The sequence below is a fragment of the Crocodylus porosus genome, unplaced genomic scaffold, assembly GCF_001723895.1.
Source record: "Crocodylus porosus isolate Cpor-Errol unplaced genomic scaffold, CroPor_comp1, whole genome shotgun sequence".
Classification (NCBI taxonomy): Eukaryota; Metazoa; Chordata; order Crocodylia; family Crocodylidae; genus Crocodylus; species Crocodylus porosus.
The window spans coordinates 155573370-155595100 of NW_017728886.1; the positions used below are offsets into that span (position 1 = coordinate 155573370).

At 44.4% G+C, this 21731-nt stretch overlaps 1 protein-coding gene across 3 annotated transcripts in view; it reads right to left on the reverse strand.

Annotated features, from left to right (window-relative positions):
* Positions 1-2709, reverse strand: part of GMPR (guanosine monophosphate reductase) — a 51731-nt gene extending 49022 nt beyond the window's left edge. For 2 of the 3 annotated variants that reach the window (XM_019543602.1, XM_019543610.1), the window contains exon 1: positions 2395-2709. In XM_019543602.1, the coding sequence (XP_019399147.1) occupies positions 2395-2481 (87 nt within the window). In that variant the 5' untranslated portion in view covers positions 2482-2709. The remainder of the gene's footprint in view (positions 1-2394) is intronic. The other variant, XM_019543619.1, reaches the window with a different exon arrangement.
* Between the last annotated feature and the right edge of the window lie 19022 nt (positions 2710-21731).

The following is a 21731-nucleotide window of genomic DNA, read 5'->3' on the forward strand; positions in this document are numbered from 1 at the left end:
ACAGAAGTACCATAGCTAAGCTGGGTCTAAATGACTACCAACCCCAAGCAGGCCCACATTATGTCCAAATGCTGAATAGTGAGACCCTTCCTCATGTGCCCCTAGTAAATGGATTCACTGCAGGTAGGACACCTATAGCATCTAAGCTATCTATACTTCTGGTCACTCCCAATGAGTGTGTAAACCTATGCTTCCTTCCATAGACAACTGACGGTATGCTAGCAATTCCCAGCCCAAAGCATCTCCCCTGCCCTTTCCCTCCCATGCAACCTTTTTTCAAAAATCTAAATTCAGATTTCTTCAGATTTGGTTCCCTCTGCAAAAAGAGGGAAAGCCAAGGAAGTAAAGCCAAGGCAAGGGCCAGTGACATCATCTGATGAAGTGAGCTCAGGTTTACAAGCAAATAGGCCACCACAAAGGTGACTTGCTCATTGCATTTTAGGTAAAATGCCATCTCTGTACAGAGTAAGACATTTGAACCGCCTACCCAGGCACTAATGATATAAACTTCCAAGCACCAGCTCCCAGCAGCTATTAGCTACTTGTAGTAGCAGCCTCTGTTACCTTCCCATAACTATTTATATGCTTGTTTTAAGGTGAGCTAAGACTGTCCATTTAAAATTTGGCTCATGCAGGCAGGCACTGTTTTTTCCTGTTGCTACAGCATCAGTGATGGTGTCCAGTTTCTTAACCTTCCTCAACTTTCATTTAGCCCTTATGACATGCACTTCTCTCATGCAAAATGCTTCCACCAGTCCATCATACACCCCTAAGACAACCTTCCTTAACCTTCCCTTACCAGCAAAAGTTCCTTTTTCCCTTCTGACCAGCCCTTTCCTTCCATGGCACGTGCACAGGTAATATACAGCTACATAAACTGCCCTCAAAAAGGGGCCCACCCCCTTTGCAGACCAGAGCTCCAACTGTTCGTCAGGCTGGTGCATTTGATTTTTTTTTCATAAACCTACACACTTCTTAAATGAACTATTGAAATGGCTAAGTTTTCCTTACTTGTGGGTTAATCCCTGCAGTGGGAGTGAAAGTGAAAAGGAGTGTCCTATACCCACAGTGATGCTCAGGTATCTGGACTCATTCCTATTAGCTGCCAGAGACTGACTTCTGCAACCATTAGTCCTGGCCACGGGTTCATAATTTTGTTCATGTTCTCTGCCAGTCTTGCTACTTAACTCCATTCTTCCCACCATCTCCTCCCTAGACCTCCTTCACCCCTGGAGCAAAGCTTCTTCCCCCTCCCTTACCTACCACAATGTACTTCGTGAATCCCATGGCATTTAAAAAGTGAAGGAAAGTGGGTCAGAAGCAGAGGCAGCCATTTTAGGTGAGGACAGGTGGATGCGGAGCTCTGTAGGTCTTCTCACTACTGCTCCAAGTCACTTGGCACACCTGCATGAGATACTTACTAATAGTAGACTAATAACACTGTGCAGCAGTGTGCTGGGCAAAATCTATGCTAGTAAACTACTGTGCCGTATTAGACTACTATGCAGTAAGCATCACTAAAAACCTGTGTGCCACCATTACTGTGCAGTGGCATGCATTACTGCACATTTATGTACTATTTGGTTATCCAAGTACAAAACTTAATGTGCCTTCATAACCGTGTAGATGCGCCCACTGAGAACTAGCCACGCAGTGAGGGTGGAAAGACCCAGCTAGACAAAGCCCTGGCTGGGAAAGGGTGCTGCTTTGAACAGGGGGTGGACTAGACCTCTCCACCGGCCCCTTCCACCCTAATTTCCTATGAACTGTCCCTGCCGGACTCAGAACGGCCCTTGGCCAATCAGAACCATTCGAGCTCCATAACCTGCGGGGATTGGGCAACTAACTCTGCTCATGCAAATCAGGAGGGCCAGAGCTAATGATGTCGCAGGGATTTACATAACGGAGGAATAAGCCACCCGTCCTGGGCTGCCCCCCCCCGGCCCCCAGCATGGCTCTGCTGCCCCTTGTTCAAGCACGGGGACTCCAAGACAGCCGGCCTGGCGTTTCTCAGCTTAAAAAGCAAGGCAGGCAGCACTGCCCACAGAGTGGACTGCCACAGGCCCTGCACCTGTCTCGTGGCAGGCTCAGCTGCTGGCCTGCGTGCTGGGATGCACAGCATGTCCTTGAAAAGCCCCCTCGGAAAGGGAGGGGACGTGCCCCTGCTTTGCTGAGGTCCTTCCCAGGGCTCAGGGGGGCAGACAGCCAGTGCCCCAAGGTCACCTTGTCCCTGTCCCCCTCCCCTCACCCGGGTCCTTTGCAGCACAGCCAGCTCCTACCACCTCCCCTTCTGGACTGCAAATGGGGGGGGGGGTGTTACTCTAGCTGAACAATGGAAATCAAAGCAAGGGGGGAAGGGAAGAGGGAAAGCATGCTTGATCCGAGCGCCCCCACCTCTGATCGGCTTTTGAGGCTGCTTCTCTTGGGTCTGAGCAGGACATCTTTAAAGTCCAGCTTGAGATCTGCGTCTACACGGGGCATCTCGCCGGAGCCGGAGCGGCCTCCCTGGCGTCTCGCTGCCGCCGATCGCCTGCCGCCGGGCGGGAGCGGCCAAAGCGCGAGCGCCCGGCGGGGAGCGGCTTTATAGGGCGCGCAGGGCCGGCAGCGGCGTCCCGGCCCCGTGGCTTTATTAGGAGGCGGCTGTTTTTAGCCCGGAGCAGAGCGCAGTGCCGCCCGCCCGCCCGCGCTCTCGGCGCCGCTCAGCTCAGCCCAGCTGGCGCGCGCGCGCGTGTGTACGCGCCTGCGGCAGGGCGCGGGAACGGGCCCGGCTCCGGCCTCCTCCTGCGGTGTCAGCTGCATGGGGGCGACCACCCGCGGGCACTGCCGCGGCACGTCTGGGGCGTGCACGTGCGCCCGCGTGCTGGGACCCCTTCGCCTCGCCAGTGGCGATGGTGCTCACCACCGTGGCTTCCTAGTCGCTCTCGGGGAAGACTGCTCTGCTGGCACCACAGTACCCCCTTCTGTAGTGAGGGGCTCAAAACTGTACCCACTGCTCCAGATGTGGCCTCACCAGTGCCAAATAAAGGGGAATAATCACTTCCCTCAGTCTGCTGACAACACTCCTACTAGTTTTCTCTCCTCTCTTTTCCCTCAGCCTGTTTGGTCCAGGTTTGGGGCAAACTGCCACCCTTGTTATTAACCTGTAACCTCACTTCCCTATTTTCTCTATTATTTGTCCCAAGGAATCAGTTGATGTGCCTGTAGTGGCCTTTCTTACTAAGGGAGGCTTGTAGGTTCCTGGTGGGCATTGGCCCAGTCTCCCCTGGGCACATCAAATAAGCCTGTGTCCTCTGAAGGTCTTTGAACAGGAAAGTCACTCCAACATGATCCAGGCAGGTGCTTTCAGAGCAAGTGTCTGAGATGCCTCTTCCAGGTGGTTGCTCCTTGATGCCTCTAGGCAGATGTTACATTAACAAATTCCCTCCCCTTGTAAAGTCCAAGGCATTGATGGGGCACTTGGTGACTCCACCTTTCTTCTTCCAGAAAAGCTCTTCCGGTGCACGGAGTTTTTGAGGCCTTGTGGGTTTTTCCTAACAATCCTAATTTGCTTTGTTGCTTGCAGTGTGTAAAAGGGCACAACGTGTATATTATTGATTATGTGGTAACTTCAGTTATGTGCTGATGGTAGGAGACTGGACCCTGGGTCTCAGGTGGTCCCTCCCAATCCAGGCATAACCTTGAATGTGGGGCCTTGGCCTGCCTGGCACACTCACTCACCCCAGTCTATCACCTCAGCTGAGCATTTGGGTGAATATAAATGATCAGAATTCAGTAACTGGGACTAGGTAGCAACCCACTACCTGTAACCAGAGTGGCCAGCCAGGGTCAGATGACCTTTTACCTCTTCCTATAAAAACCCCTGAACCAGAAGAGGAACTGTCTGGGTAATAAGCCTGACCTTGTACCACTACTGACTCTGATGGATTCTCTGGCTAACTGACCTGGCTTGCCCATGGACCCTGAGTTTGGCCTGACCCTTTGGTTCCCTAACACAACTTTGGTTTGATCTCCGAGATACTTTGGTTTGATCTCTGGCTAGCCTTCTGACCCTGTGCTCCGCCTGATGCTCTGGACCTCTGACTTGGTTCCCCAGCTGGATCTTCAAGCTTCTTGGCTCCCCTACACTTGGACCCTGCATACTCCTTTTGGTCCTTGGTTGCTTCTTCTGACCCTGGATGACCACCAGATGTGGTGGCCTGTGTGCCAGACAGATGTGGATAACCTGTCATGACACAGTGTTCTTCTGCAGCAAACAGAAAGGAATGATCTTTCTACCAGGTGCACAAAGCCTACTTTGGCTCTGTTAGGAAAGTGGTTAACACAAGCCAAATTTCTGTGCTTGAAACCCTGTAAAATGCTGGGAAGTTCCAGTCCAGATCTCAGATCTGAACTGTGTAGACAGTCCTTCTGTCTTGAGAAAGAGCTAACCTAAAACTACTTGTGCTTCCCTGTGCTATGGTGATGCTCAGGTAAAGATCAGACTGGATCTGTCATTCCTATGTGACACGAGACCTGATGATGAGCACAGTGTGGGGATTCTTATGCAAAGATAGGTATTTATTGGGACATAACCCTGTGGTCATAGAGCAGAAAAGAAGATAATTGCAGCTTGTAAGTTATTGGTTTGTACAATAAAGTCCAAATTTGGGGAGTACAAGGTAATTTAGGGAGGGTATTTTTGGTCATGACGAATCTCATTAAAGCTGAAACTTGACTTCTTTATATTTTATTTATGTATTTAATTTATTTATCTTCAATCATTTTATTTTTATTCATATATGTTATCTAAGGATCTGTTGTATTTTGTGCTCCAGGTACTTTCCTGGTGAATCTATGAACTGCAGTTGGACCCAGTGCTAGGGTACAATTCTGTATTGTATGAGAGATCACTCTAGTTAATCATAATGATGCAATTGTGTGTTGTACAAGAACTTAATTTAGGTAAGTGAAATGGTATCATCTTCCCTTCAGATTTTTAGAGTTTTCAGCTCTATAAATTACTGAAATTTATAGTTTTGCCTTTGACTTCAATGGGAGTAGGGAGATAGGATCTGCAGCATAGGATCATTACTGGCTTCTATTTCCATGTAGAGAGCAGATATGCTGCAGAGCCACTTGAGCACTTTCCTCTTATCTATCAGCTGCACTTGGTCTAACAAACACCCCACCCTCAGCAAGGCTCACTTGCCACAGTTGCTAATACCTCCTAGACAGGGGCTGATCCAGGGGAAGTACATTGGGGCCCTTGCACCCCCCCCCCCTTGTTTTCTGCTCCACCCAAAATTTCAAACCAACTGCCTGGCAATGGCAGCAGCATTTCTAATCAAGAAGTGCTAAGGGAATCACTAGACTTAATAGCTCCTTATAATATACCTGATTCCTTAAAGTTTTATTTCACAGGTGTTATTAAACCTCTCTTCTTTGTAATGGTCTTGATATTCCACTAATCAAGGTATCCTTTGTTCTGCAATGCTGCTGTCTGTTAGCTGCTCCTGCTAACGAAGCTCCTGTCTCACAGACCAGCAGATTGTTTGGGGTTTTTTTTAATTCTTTCCAATGAAGTTGTATCTAGTTTTGTTTCAGTCTTAAACTGAATAATACAACCTAGGTCCCTAGATATTAGCAAAGCTTCTAGTTTATTTTTTAACGGGAGAAAAATGTATGTTGTTTTACGTGTGATGATGCACCTCACTATCTGCACCCTCATTTTCAAAATTCTTGATCCACCCATGCTTCCAGATGATTCAATATGGCTAAGGACAAGGGGTCCACATTTTCAAAATGGGGCAGTCATGTCAGGTGCTCCCATACTTGCAAGTCCAAGTGAAGAAATGCAGAGCTCAGTTTTTCCAAAGGGCTGAACACCCACCATTCTGTCTGAAGTTCAGTAGTATCTGGAGTTGCTCAGCATCTCTGGCAATCAGATCTAGAAATGTTAAGGGGAGAGAACCATGGAAATCCTAATAACATACCCCCAGAAGGGCTCACCCAGTAATTCCTACACTTTCCAACATGAAACAGTACCTATTAGAGAAGCATCTAATCTTGATTTAAAGACTTCATGTGATGGAGAATCTGCAGCTTATCCCTTTGTGCTCTGATCCAGGGATTAATGCTGCTATTTCTGTTTTGGATGATTCTGGCTTCTATTCTCATACATTAGATGCATGTCTACATGAGACGCTTAATGTGCAGTAGGTTAATTCTACTTCATGTTAGTGCATCACAGCAAAAACTGTGCTAATGCACTGATATACAGAAGAATTACTCTATTGCGCAGTAAACATCACAAAAAGACTGTGGGCAATTGCTATGGCACATTAGCATCAGCTACTGCACATTTATGTAGTAAATCAAAGGTACTAAACTTAATGTGCAGTAGCAATGGCGCATTAATGCGCATGTAGATGCGCTTTAGGTCTTGCTATGCTTTTTTTCCCTCTAGATTATAGAACCCTCTGATACCAAATATTTTCACTATAACTTCTTAAGAGTTAGGCTGCCATCAGGTCAGTGCTTAATCTTCTCTCTGAAGAGCTAAATAGCCTGAGATCCTTCTGCTTCACATTTTTCCAAAACTGAGATTATTCTCCCAAACTGTCTCCCATTCATTAAAGTCCTTTCTGAAGCACAGATATCAGAACGGGACAACATTCCATTTGTGGTCTTACTAAAGTTGTAGATAGAAATAATATCACTTCTCCACCCCATGCAATACTCCTCTGTGCATGCAGTGATCATGTTAGTTCTTCGCCTTGGAGTGATATAGATGGAAGAACTATTGAGCAAGGCTGGGAAGTTTCAATATTTGTTCCCTAAAAAGATAATACTTTTGAGGTACTCACGAGGGTAGAGATGAGTATATAGTCAATTATTCCAGGTCTTGTGTTTTCCTTTCAGGTTGCTCTTTTGTTCTTTTCTTTATATTTAAGAGTATTGTTGCAAATAATGGAACAATCTACCAGGAGGAATACCAATGAACTGCCATACAGAAAAGATTGATGATTAATCTCGTCTAGTATCCTGTCCTCTAACAATTCCCTATAATAGATGCTTTGGAGAAAGGGTGAAATGCATCATAAATGTAAAGAGCCAATTGTGCAATATTGTAAGGAAGAAATGTCTTCCTGACTTCAGCTGCTGATTAACTGAAGCAGGTGGACATGGCATGCTTTTAATTTTGAACTCTATCGATCTAATTGCAACTTCCCTTTCATTTCATAGTAGAGATGAGCACGCACCACAATTTTCAGATACCCCCTTGCTGAATTCCTCCAAGTTGCAAGTTTGCACAAATCTGTAGTTTGATCTGGCCTTCTATAGAGACAAGAGTTGGTTGGGTGCTCTGTTCTTAACAAACAACCTGACAGCTGGATAAGTTTTCATTTAGGAGGTTGGTTTGAGCACCACACTCATTTATATGTCTGCTTTTTTAATCTCATAATGCTGTTTGCATCAATAACACCCACTGATAGGCAGCTACATGAATTAATCACTTACTGCAGAAAAAGCACTCCTTTCTATCAATTTTCAGTTTGGTTTTAATTTCAGTGAGGAAACTAATATCTGAAGTAGTGAGTTGAGATTCCCCTGATACTGCAGGATATCCAAGATGACAATCTTCGCAAGGTTTGACTGTGTCAGAGCACTGGAGACTCCTCAGCACTGAATGACGAATGGGGATATCATAATTTATCAACACAGCCAGGTCCAGATTGTCACAAGAAATGCATGGTTGACGCAGTTGACCATGTGTTGACTTCTGCCTTCTGGTTCCCAATGAAATAAGACAGAATAATATGGTTCCCTGAGGCTTTAAGGAGCACAGTGAGACATAGTGTGTATATCTACACATTCATTAATGCACTATAATTGGCACTACTGCTCATTAGCGCAAATGAACACTTGTTGTGTGATGCTTAATGCTCACTGGATTAATTTACTGCACATTAGCACATTAGCATGGTTTTTGCCAGCCAGCACAGTAGAATTAGTTCAATGGGCATTAAGCATCTCATGTAGATGTGCCCAGTGAGAGTTGCACAACTGAGAAATGCTCCCCTAATAAACTACGGAGAATTCCAAAATCTCAAAATAATCATATCTAGAATGTGTGTTGTGAAGTTTCCTAGGTATTAGGAAAACAGGAGCAGTGTCTTTGAATAAAGGACCTTCTTTTTCTTTGAAATATTTTAACACCTTTTTTTCTTTTGTTTTGTTTTAGGCCATGTGCTCACCTAAAAGGGTTTGCTAATATAGATGTACCACTAGAGTTATTCCAGCAAGTCCCTAGTAGAGATGCACTTTATACTAGTACACTGGTTCTCAACCTTTTTAGACTCAAGGCATCCCTTGGAAAATACAAGCTCTTGGCTTTTACTACTACTTTGATGATGAAAAAAAAGTAGAGCCATTCTTCTGTTGCAAAAAACTGAGAAAGGCTACAAGAAGTCAGAATGCTGTTGACACTTTGAATTCCTATTTGAAATCTCTGGGATTACCTTGTGAATCATGTAGGTGTTAGCACACCTAACAGTGCTAATATTGTGTGGCACCCCATGGCACCCCTAAAATGTTCCTCAAGAGAAATGTTGCTAAGAGGTTGGTGTTTTTACCTGGTTTTGATGCAAATGAGCATTGACTACATTTGTGTTTGACACAGCAGCCTTAAATGCAGATTTCACATCTAAACCCAGCCTTGTTATCAATCTGGATAATTCCTAAGTGCTGCTATCAGGTGAACATGTATATGTGGGGCAGAAGACAGCATTAGAGTCAAGATAAGCTGTTGGGGTTTGAGAGAATTTTTTGCCTGTATTTAATTTTATAGGCCATGCTATTGAAGTTACAGTCCCTGAAATGATGGTACTCTAATAGCTCTAAATCTGAATGCCTTCACTTCTGGTATATTGCTATTTGTCTGTTAATATTGTTTTATTTTTTATGTTTTAATTTACATATAATGGCATGCTGCCTGCTTTTATATTAATCTGTATCCTATGGAATACTTTCTCTTTTATATCTTTTATTGTTGTAGATTTCTCCCCCAGTCTGTGCTGCAGTAATGGAAGATTTCATGGTACACTGAGAAGGAAAATTGTTCTCTTATACTGAATCCCAGTAGTGTGGTGGTGGTCAATCCACTGAAGGAAATTACATTAAAACACTGAAAGCCTGTTTCCATTTAATCCAACATATCTTCTTTTGTTGTTTTTGTAAGAGCCCAGAACATCTTTTAACTCTGATTATTTTCTTGTCTATCAGTGCTAAATGCAATATAACAAGCCCCCATGGGACTGGGTGCAAAATCGATAAAAAAGGGGTGTTTGTTATAATAGAATTAGTCAAGTTACTGGATATAATAATGAAAAAAATGGTTCCTGTTGCTGGGGTTGTTAAAAGCCAGAGTTGGTTATAAACAGGAGTTCTGATAATGAGGCTATACTGTACATTTATAATAATTTATGCAGAATAAATAGCATTCTAGCACTAAGTGGCACATTTTCTTTTCTGTAGTTTACATTTTTCCACTGTGTGAAAAAATTTAAATCAAGACATGAACTGAGGAAAGATTTTCTTGGAGAGTCTGAAAAATACGTATCTATTAGTGCCTAGTTTTTCATCCACATTTTAGCTGTATTTAAAAAAAAAGAAGGTTAATTTGGATTCGCAATAGCACCACCTAGCAGCAAGACATAACATTCACTTAAAATCCATTATTACTAGACAATCTTAGAACGGTACCAAATGCCATCTATAATTATTACAATTAATAAATAAAACTTGAATGTCCCAAAATTAGTCTAAAGGTAACAATGAGATGTGTATGCCCTTAATAACCAAGGCAATTTATAATTAGATTTGCTATGGGACCTTTCTGCATGTCTTAGCCAGGAGTCTGGGTTTTGCTTTTGCAAATCACAAATAAGTTTGCATCTTGCATTCAAGAAACAAAAAAGAAAGCTGTCTTGGGTCCTTGTTTATGCATAAAATCCAGTGGGGTGTAGATAAATGCTACTGCATTTTATAGTCACGTAATGCATACTCAGATAGCATAATATGCTGTGTCACTGTCCTAGTCACATGCAGATTATGATTAACGCTGGCATAGTTCCCACTACTGTTCCTTGATGTTTTTACCCACAGTCCCCCCTATTTTTAAAGTCAAAGCTACTCTGAAAGCAACCTAATACAATACTTCCTACCTCTTGCCCAAAAATAATCCAATCATATTCAGTATTTTCATCAATCACCATGATACAGAGAGAAAAGTCAATTTTGTGTCTGTGATTGAACATGTTGTTCTTATTTTTCCAAAGCTGCCTGAACTTATTTGCACCTAAACACTTAACAAGTGTTCAGCTATACACATTATCCCATACCTAATATCCTAATTGGTTGTGTTTTCTATCAACAAACTCCTGCAGATATGTGAACCTGATGGATTAGACCCAGGGGGCTACCACCAACTCTCCCCAAGGGCAACGTATCTACTTCACTTGTTCTCTCCCACAGCTTCACATTTTTCCATTAAAATATCCACAGCACATATGTCAGAAACTAGGCTTTCCCTCCCCCATGTTTACTGGAAGACTCAACTAGTTCCTTTTCTGTAACCAGTTGTTTTTTACCTGGTTAGTTGGATAGCCCTGCACCCAGCCCTCACCTGATCCAGCCTCGGGACCAGCAGTTACAGTCAGTAATACCCACCACAGTGCCTGAATCACAAGCGTCTCTTCCACTTACCACCTGTGAGTCTTCACGGGAAAATGTTATAGCTTCTTCTTTGTGAGCATTGGGTATGGCTTTCCTGCAGTCCTGCATAATGCATCCCATGCACTATCTATCAATCAAAATATATAATGTACTCTAGATTTCTTTCACTTTCTGAACAGGAAAGTATTCACTACAATTCATTTGGGGTGGGAGCCGTATTTTGTTATGCCTCTTTGTTTAATGCTGACTGCTCACGTGACTCCTGAGTCAGTCAGAACAGACTGTCACTGAACTATACCAAATGACAGCAGGCCAGGTTATCATATTCCAGAGGTTAAGTAATTGTTAGTATACCTAGTATGGGTCAGCGCACTGGCCTATGGGTTAGTAATGATTTATTTCATCAAGTCTTGTCAAGAGGTGGAAACAGACCATAGACAACACAGGTTGTGTAGTTTTTGACCCCTATCATCTTTAGGCAAGGCTTTTGTTATTGTCTACACTTTGCCTGGCTTAAATTGCTGCAGAATAGTGTAGGTCTGTGATGCCAAAAAAGGGTTGCCAATGTGCTCCATGCCACAGGTGGCCATACTTCAGTGAACATGGAAGTTATTTCAGTATGTGGTTTGTGAAGTGCTTTGGGACCTATTGGGATGAAAGACCCCACATAAATGTATGATCATTTTCATTCTTTTTTTCCCCTAGCACCAACAGAGCTTAGAGGATTTACTTCCATCTCATATTCCCCAGACTAAATTGTCAAGCTTTTCAGCAAGCGTGTGAACTTTTTGCTCCAGGCACTCATAATCGCTGTTCTATTAGCTCAGTCCTTATAAAGAAATGGCTTTTCTCAGTGTGTACAATTGACTCTCTACTACCAAATGGCTCTTTATTCTTATCCCCCTCCACGGCTTCTTCATACATTTCCCTCGGGTTTCTTGCATGCAGTCTTATCCTCTGGATCTGGTTCAGTTCTCCTGTTTCCCATCTGCTGTGTCAGCTCACCTCCAGCACAGCTGAAAGCCAGCCTGTGTTTGCTCCTGAAACCGGAGGTAAAAAGGAGCAGTGTGAGGACGCTTTAGCAGGCTTCTGAGTTCCCTATCTCCTTTTCTTCTCTCCTCTGAATTAGGACAGCAAAAGGCACTTCTTCTGTAGGCAAAGCACTGTGGGAAACCAAAGAATCAGCTCCTTCAGGCTACCCAAGAAGCAGCTCATTCAGTTCCCAAACAGAAAGGGGCAAAATGAAATCGCTTTCCTGAGCCCTTCTGCTCAGCCCTGTGGGAAAGAGAATAATTAGCCTCATTAAGCTGCCAAACCAGCCGCTCCTTGTCTTTCCTCCATTCCTTTTGCTTGACCCCGCTGTATTGTAGCAGCAGCCAGTGCTGCGATAAACAGAGCTGAAAAAACAATCTCCTCCAAATTATATCCAGAGAGTTGCCCCCCCCTTGGCTATTTACAAGGGAATTTCATGTGCTACGACAGGCATCCATCCAAGGCCACACAACCAGACGTGCACTCATAGGCCTCGAATGGTAAACACGGAGCCCGGGGACCAGCTCCCCACAGCCACCCACCTCCCCACTATTCCTGTTCTTTCTGCCCTAAATATATTGAGCTCATTATTTTAACAAGCACCTAGTTTCTTCTAGAGCCTCTTCTATTCAAGGCTTGGCTGTCTCTCCTCTCTGCCCACCCACACTGCTGCAAGGTGGTAATACCCTGCCTCGCTGAACAACAGCTTGGCAGGAATCTGTGGACTGCACCATCCCTGTGCTCTAAAAAGTTGACTGTGATCCTGAAATGATGTATGTGGCTACACTGCCATCTGGTGGTGGGGCGAATTAATTGATGGGTAGCAACTGGCTCATTGAGCTGGGCTTGAACTGTTAAATAGTCCACTAGCCTTACCTCATTCCTGATTACTTTTCTGCTCCTGTAATTGGGTAATATCTATTAAGTGACAGACTGGGAACATGGCTGTGGCCTTGCTGACACAAGTGTAGATCAGGGTTCACTGTGTAAAAGTCAGGGGACGTTCCTCCCTCAAATGAGACAAAGGCTCACTTTCTCACTTTTCTTGTTTTCTCATCCAACAGTTCAAATTAAACTGGGACAATGCTATTTTTTAAAAATAACCCTTTTGTAAAATGATTTTTTTTTTGATGAAAAAATATCAACTCATTTCTCTTTCACAAAACAATGTTTTCCTCCTAAAATTTTACCACAAATATATTTGAAAGCATTATGCAAATGTCCAACTAGACATTTTGTTTATCTAAAAGTAGATTTCTTTTTTTCCCCTTTTTTGTAGAGATGAATAGATCATAGAGAATAGTAGCCACAGTAGTCCAGGAAATAAGCATTTGAACAGTCTTTTTGTTGAAAAAGTAAAAATGACATTTCATTTAACAAAACATGTGTCACATGATGATCATAGGTTTGGATTTGACTTGGACTGGGGAAGGTGTAACTGATTAATTGCGAATAGAATTTAGTCTGATAAAGCATAAAAAGAGGCTTGTGTTCCTAGCTCAAAAGCCATTTGGACAAGTCATGAGTTTACCCTTATTAGATACTCAATTCTTTGCTGGTAAACAGTTTAGAAATGCTGACCTAATTGCACTAAAAAGAATGCATGCATGCAAAGAAAGCGTTATTAAAGTCATTAGAAGATGATTTCTGCTAATAATGCATCATGGTCCCATATGGTCAGATTCAAGCATTTTGTATTGAAAACAACTTCAAAATGCTTTGTGAAACTGTGTTAATTTTTTTTTGTCTAGCTCTTTCCAATGTGGAAAAAAGATAATGGTCCTTTAATCTTTTCCTCTTGCTCCCCTCTTCTTCAATGGGCTGCAATATGACATTTTTAAAGGTCAACAAAAAACTGACTATAATTTTGTTGTCTTGTTTAATAGAGATAGGTCCAAACCAGAATCCCAAATCTCAGTAATCCCTGAACTTTGCAGAAATTCATCCCTGCGTCAGACTTGCTGACTCAGGGTCCACCCTTAGCATGAAATCTTTTCTGCTTGGGATGTGAGGGAAAGACTAGCATCATTTATTTGCTTCACTTAGTTTATGCAAATGTTGTACTGCACCATGACTAAAAGAAAGAAAGATAAAAAGAAAACTAGTCTCATTGTGAAGGGGAAATGTATGCAGAAGACAGGGAGAGACCAGTGCCTGAGCAAACACTTTTCTGTTGGGTGCAGCTCTCAGGGTACAACCCCATTCCAGGAAAGCCACTGGCTGGGAGAGCACTGAACAACTTGTCATTCACACACATTGGTAGATATGTAAAAGAGTGTGGGACCCATGTGCCTGGCAACTATGGGCTCGATGCTTAGCTGGTCTAAATGGCTGAGGGTCCATGGAAGGGTCTGCACCTTACGTACCATTCAGAATGTGACCTTGCCTGAATTGCCTTTGGTCCCACTGCCAGATATGCTGATTAGAAATCTTGGTATTATTTTTGACTATATAGTGACCTTGACAAACTCATAGATCCTGTGTTTAAGAATGTCTAGTGCATCTTCGGAACACTTCCAGATGTTACCTGATCAGGATGAAGTAGTCTTCAGCCACACTTTGCTCTCTGGATTTAGCTCTTGTACTTGGACTGGTGATTGGTACCTTGTCTCTTCCTGCTTGCTAACTTTCTTTCAGCCGGTGTCAAATTCTGCAGCCAGATTCAGAAATCAGGCTAGGTATGACACTAGATCTGAATGCCTCAGTGATTTCACCTGTGCTCACAGAACAGGGAACTGCCAGGAACCCCTGTTGACCCTCAGGTGGATTCTGAGAACCAAGAAATGTTTGAAGAGCCTGTTCCATCAAATTACATATTCACAATATAAGAATAGCTACATTTTTAATAGCAAATTCAATAACAAGAAGAAGAAGAAAAGATATAAATGATCAAACAGTACAGATAAGGCATATCAAACAAATGATTAAAATTCATAAAGTGCACGTTTATCTCAAAGCATGACAATCTTCTTATGAATATGTGCAAGTAAGGTGATTTTAAAATTTTTAAGTCATAAAGTCTTAAAAAGCCTCTAATAGATGGCTGTTCTGTTAGGGAAAGGACCTTCTTATTTAGGTTTCAAAACTAAGCCACTAAATAGTGCTAACTAGGTACACTTGCAAGTGGGCAATTCAGCAAGGACTATGGTTTAAACCTGAAGAGCAAACACGCCGAAGTGGATCTGTTTTTTATACTCTATGGTGTGGATAAAATAGTAATAATACTATTACTCAAGGTGACTTCACAACCTTTCTTTAGCCTAGTTTTCATTCCACCCATTTTACTCAAGCTTTTCAAAATGGTTCACAACTCACGGTTTTCTCTTGCCTGAGGATTTCCTTTGCCTGTTCTCCTCTTAGCCAAATTATAGTTCAAGTGACTCTTGATACAAGTGGCTCTATACTAACCTAGCATTAAAACAGCTTAAGGCCTACTGTGGTCTGTACCCTACTGTCTGCCTGATGATTTGGAGCCTCTATGTATGGACAGCTTATGAAATCCCTCTTCTGGATGGAGGGTTTATTTGCCTTCTCTGCTGACTTTTTACTTGCATGTTGAAATCTAAGAGCTAAAGGCACAGGTTAATCATACAGATAAAACCCTGGACAGAGGAACACACAGAGTAGTATAATTTATACTGATTTTGTAAATTACCCTAGGATCCGGAAGGGACAGAGATGCAGCTATCTTAGGGCATCTTACACAGTAGGTGGCTATTATGGTGTCTTTTAGGCACCGGGGGAGCATACAATGCCCTGCTTGTCTTCAGCAAACAGCTATTCCAGGATGGAGAAACAGAGCTACCTGGTATAGCTTATACTAGCAGTATTTTATCCCCGAATCTTCACTGACTTCACAGAGTTTCTCCAGTTTAGGGATATGTGTTTTCTGTCCACTGCATTTTCACACTTGTGCAATGCCAGTTATACCAGTATGAACATTTCATCAGCCAAAGCTTAAGTTACTTCCATTCCCATTAAAATGGGACCCTGCTAGACAAGAATCTGGCTCCTATTCAGGAGAATTATGTTATCAGGGAATTAAGGATCTGGCAATGAAGTTATCTGGTTGGAGGGCTCATGAGAGGGGAGACTGTAAGGATGTAACTGAGCAGGAGCCACTCTATTTTTGCCTTGACAAGCTTCATCAGCTCTGGCCAAGAGAAGCTGCGCAGGAGCCTTGGGAAAAGGAGGGCCCGGTGTTATGATCCCCTTGTCATCTCTGTAGGCTGGGAAGTTGAGGAGAGGGAGAGTAGTTCACCTGAGGACCAGGTGAACTTAACCCTTTATAAGAAAACGCCACAACAGACTTAAGCAGTTAAGACATACATTGTTAAATTACAGATTACACATTATACTTAGACTGTACTAAGGGCACTTAAAATGCAAGTATCCACATGCTAAAGCTTGTTAACTCATGCTAAGTGCCCTCCGAGTGTCTCTAAGTTATGCCACTTCAGGGCTGGGCACTCTGGGCTGTGCTACCTACTTCATGTTTGGGTAACTTCAATCTGCTTCATGGAGGTAAAATGAACAATCTGCAATCCCTGGATGCTGCTGCTGCTGCCAGTGTTACTGCTCCAGTTTTAAAAGCAATAGCCAGGGCAGGCGGTAACAGCAGCAGCAGCTCAGCCAGGGACTGTTTAGGACTTCCCAGCATGGATAAGACTGCTGTATTTCCCCCAACCCCCCCCGACATGAACCCCTATTTTCAGAACTATGTGTGCCGTCGTCGTCCCCCGCCCAGAACCCATGCACCATCTCCCCCGCCCTCCTGAAGCTGTGCTCTCCCCCAGTCTGCTGCAAGGTGCTTCAAGCACACTGCTGCTTCAAGTGCCAACTCTGCTTGTTATGCCACTGGTAGGGACCAATGGCATTCAGGAATTGTGCAAAGTGTGTTTGTGTGAGAGACAGACAGAAAGAGAGAAATGCTACACTTATCATCATGGATCCTGTTTTTCTGTTTCCCATGGAAAAACAGAGAAAACCACGGATTTCCCATTTTTATTAGATTTTCCCTTTTAGAAGAGAAACCCACAGATTCCCCCCTTTTGTAAAGAGCTCTGAAGGCTGGCAGAGTTCCAGCCTACAAGAGCTGTTTGCAAAAGAGGCAGGGAAATGCTCAATCCTGCCAGGAGAGAGGGGGAAAGGGCAGGGCCCGACACTAACACTTACTGGAGGCTGCTTCAGGCTCACTCTTTGCTGGAGGTAAGTGGGGCTTGGGGGTTACCAGGCAGGGCTGTGGGGGGAAGCTGGCTAGGGGCTGAGGGAGTGGGGAGGTTTGCAGCCAGCCAGGCACTCCAGCTGGGACAGGGTTTGCAGCCTCCCTGCTCCCGGCTGGAGTGCTCGGCTGGCTCCTGGCCAGCTGCAAACCTCCCTGCTGCCTCAGCCCTCAGCCCCCAGCCAGCTTGGGGTGGGGGGGGCATGGCATTTGCAGCCAGCCAACCACTCTGGCTGGGAGCAGGCAGGCTGCAAACCTTCTCTTGGCTGGAGTGCCTGGCCAGCTGCAAACCCTGGGTCGCAAACACTGTGCTCCCCACCCTACTGCCCTCCCCCAGGCTCTCCAGAACGCAGCACGTGTGACTGGCTCGCCAGGGCACAGCAGGGACACACACGAAAGCTGCCTGCCACTGCAAGCTCCGTGCTTCCCTGGCTACACTTCCTCTGTATGCACGGGGTCAGTGCACATCTGCCCCACTGCCACACAGATCTGGGGGATGCGGGTCCCCCCTGCCGCCCAGGAGTGCATGCTGCCACTGGGAGCCGGCCCTGCTTGAGCTTGCAGCAGGCAGCAGCAGGGGAAGAGCCTGCTGTAGCAGCTGCTGCCTTCCATTAGGGGCAGGAGGCTGCGGACCTGGGTCCCTGGCCACATAGCCCTGGCAGCTGGGGGGCCCCTGCAGCAGGGCCTGGGGGCAGGGGCTGTGGATGGGGGGCAAGGGGCACAAGCAGGGCTGGGGGGCTATGGCGGGAGGGAGGGAGGGACACCAGAAGGGCTGTGGGGGGCATTTCATTTTAACCACGGATTTTAATCAGAGAATTTGCAATTTTCTATCAGAGAATTTGTGACTTTTTATCACAAAAAACCAGGGTCCCTGTTTATCATGTATGCCCAAAGAGTAAGCAAAAAGGGCCACACCTTCTGCAGAGGAACATTTTGGGCTAAGTGCAAAAAGCGGCTGGGGAATCTGCCACTAATGTCACCACCGAGGAGTGTCAAACATGAGGCATACACCTGGGGTATGTGGCTGATAGCTGAAGTCAGGAAAAATGCCTTAGACTAAATGAGACCAGCCTGTGGCACATGGACCACAAGGGGCATAAGCAGCATATGGTTCCTTGCAAGATAAGGGGATGTGGGATTTAAAAGCAGTCTAGCAAATGTCCAGCAGGGGCCGTTCAAACAGCCCTGTTATACTATGCTAGCCTAGTCTACAGCTCAGAAGGCTGAAATGTGCAGCTGCCAGCAGCTACAGTCTCCCTGCTTCATGACAGTGAAGGCAGTTACATCTGTGAATGCCATTGACTTATTAGGATAGACCCTTTGGATTTAAAGCAGATGGACTGTAACTCTATTTCGGCTGGCAATGGGATCAACATTTGTCTCTGGCCTGCCTCTTCCCTCTGCATGAGAGGCATTGGGCTGTTCAGGGCCCCCCGCCCCCACCCTTGACTGACTTGAATGTCCTTTCCCAGTCCAGCCTGATACGAGCTTAGGTTGTTACAACTGCGACACACCCTAGTGATTCTTCTCTGAACTAGCACAAAGCCCTCATTTGCCCACATGCCACAAGAGGCAGAGACCTTGTTTCTGCTCCATCCTCTTGAAGACGGAAAAAGGAAGCAGGTCCTTGTGCCTCCGGGTGTGCCAGCTGCTACCTGCCCCACTTCCTTCAGGTCAGATGCCAAGCTGCAGTGCGCCATGTCATGGTTAAATTTCCCAGTGGATGCAGATACCTCGGTCAGTCAAGCACCATCTGCTGATAGATATGGAAGTCATTCTTGGCTTCAGTCTTAGATGCTGGGAACCCACCCTTACTGAGGGCAGAGAGACCAGCATGTTGACATGTTCAAGCCTTCTTACCTTCTCGTAGTTAGTGGGTCTGTTTTCTGCTATGAATTCTCGCACACAATATATTAGGGGAACAGTGTCTTCCGAGCTCATAAAGTCTATTTTCCCAGTTTTTCTTTGGGAATCCTCTGAAATAGTTTGGGTACTATGAGAAGGAAGCCACCAGAGGTCGCTTTTACATTTGCTATGGAATCCCATGCCTTGTGATTACACTCTGGGCAATGCTGATTTCTTTCCAGGGAGAACCGTAACTAATGTAATGTAGCATTTCCACAATGTCTTCTGTCCCAGCCATGTATGAATAACATCCTTGGGACAGAGGAATTTAGCTGATCTCTTTAGATATACATGGCCCAGTGTTACTAGGGACAGGTAGTTCAAAGGAAAGCACAGTTTAAAGGATCACCGGTGGTAAGAAGATACCAGTTAGGAAGGAAACCTGGAAGTAGATTAGAAAGCAACCATCTGCCAACTGCTTGGCAGCAATTAGAAGTCAGAATTGTTAACAATGCATTTTGTTTCACTTGTTCACTTAATCTGAGGCTCCCACTACACTGTACAAGTGTTGGCTATTTCATTTGCTCAAGTTCTAGTTCAATGAGGAAGGAGTAGATTTGATAAAATACGTAAGGCAACATTTTCAAAAGTGTGTGCTTGTTAGACACACAACACCATTGTTATTTATATTCCTGAGTACATGACCTGATTTTCAGAGGTGCCGAGCATTTGCAGATCCCGAAGTGCAGGTAGTAATATGAGCTTCCTAACAAACATTGATCATTTCAGCCTTTGAGCCCAGGGAACAAAAATGTATTCTTCATATCTTATGGCTACACTTTCAAACCACGGCTAACAATCAACAAAGCTTTAGGTGAAAGTCAGAAGTGCTGAAAAATGCTTCTACTGAATAAAACTCTCTTATGCTCCGAAGATGAACCCTCCTGAACCAGAATCAGGCTTACAAAGATGAAACTGAGCTTCCTGCAGTTTGACCAAATGTCAACAGGTTTATGTCTGCACATTTTCCTGTAGCTTTTCTGTCCAAGGTTGGAAGTTACTGGGTGGGGGAGCTGGATGTTTTGGCAGCTGTGCAGGGGATGGGAAGGCTTTATGTCGTCTGGTCTCATGGAAGCAAATGAGGCAGTTCATACTCCTGAGTAAAGGGAGTTTACACTTTAGGGTATCTGCAGTTTACACTTTGCTAATTGTGAAAGGGCTTTTATGCAACAGTGGGGGCCAACTTTTTTTTACAAATGAATGCTGAAAGTATGGGATCCAGTTTTGTGACAAGGGGTAGAGTTTGCATCTGTAAAATATTTAAAGTGCTGTTTGTAGTTTTGGTGGTGCAAAGGTACAGGTCCACTGCCACTTTTTTCCTATATCACCCGGAGGGAGCACTTGCAACTGGAAGTTGTTGCATCTCTCTCTTTAAATCTGTGCTTTATTCATTATTTCCATGGGTGTGTAAGACATGGTTTCCCTTTATGAAGTAACATAGCCCTTCAGGGAACTACTTTTTATGTATTTGTTGGCAGTTGCAGCCTTTTGCTAGATGAATCAGAAACGTTTTAGTGGTGTCAAACTTCTGCAGGGTCCAGTATAGATCTGAATATATACAATTTCTGCATTTTCTAGATCAGCTCATTTCTCTGTTATTCATTGTGATTATAGCACTGAAGATTCCTGAACAGGGACATGGACCTTGTTGCACTGGGTGCTGTACATGATGAAAACAGTCTCTGCCCCTGAATGTTTACAGTCTAAGACAAGAGACAACAGATAGATACAGACCCAGTGGACAGGACAAGGAAATATTGAGACAGTACTGGCCTGCATGAAAGGCTGTGGCTTTAATACATCAGTGGTTTAACCCTTGCCAGGTTGTAGGCATCACAGCAGAAGAGAATTCTGAGGAAGGGTTTGAAGGAAGAAGTGAGATAGCTTTGTGAATCCCTCACATCTCCTGAGTGTAAGGGGCAGGGTAGAGAAAGTACTAAAATGCTTTGTTTCAAAATTGAACAGGTGAGTGCTGGAGGCTGGATGAGAGGCCACTCAGAGGTAGGAAGAGACTTCTCAATAGTGAATGAAAGATGGTGGATATGGTGGGGATAGCTATGGGGGACCTTGAAGATGAAGACAAAGAGCTGATGCCTGATGTGAGAGAGAAGCGAGAGCCAAGGACGAGAGGCAAGGAGATGGGTGATGTAGTCAGAGCAATGAGGTAAGAAAGAAAATGTTCTTGGTGGAAGCATTTGGAATGGATATGAGTGGGTCAGGATTGCATTTGCTAAAGCCAGGGAAAATAATGTCAGGGTAGTCAAGACAGAAAATGTCCTTTCCATAAAATCAAAATGTTTGATTTTTAATAGAATACTTACATTTTCCGTTGGAAAAATAAGAATGGCTCCTTTCCACTGTTGATCTGAAAGACTACAAGGAGACAGCAAAATGGACAAAAGCCATAATTATGGACAGGCTGGCGGGCAACTGAGGACCCCCACTTTCTGTCTCCCTCTAGGGAGGAGATGGGACTCCAGGAGACAGAGACCCAGGGCACTCAGTCTCCAACTGTTTACCTGGAATACTCTTGGGGAATTCACTTTATGCCTATACTTAGCAAGTTAATGAATTCCATTCTGATTTTCCTGGAATAGTTTTTTGGGGGAAGAAATGAGAGTTGGACTTTCTGATCTGATTTAGAAGAGTTATTTTTTTTAAATACGTGAATTCTTCCATGAGGGTTTTCCAGTTTCTAACTGGCACTAGTAGATTCTAACAAGTCTCGACTGATCATGTGCAAAGTGATGTTTTTTCAGAGAGGCTGGGATGGGAAGAGCCGCTTTGCCAACATCAGGAAGACTACTGCTTCCACATCCCAGGTCCTTGCTCAAAAGCTTGGAAGCCAAGAGCTTTT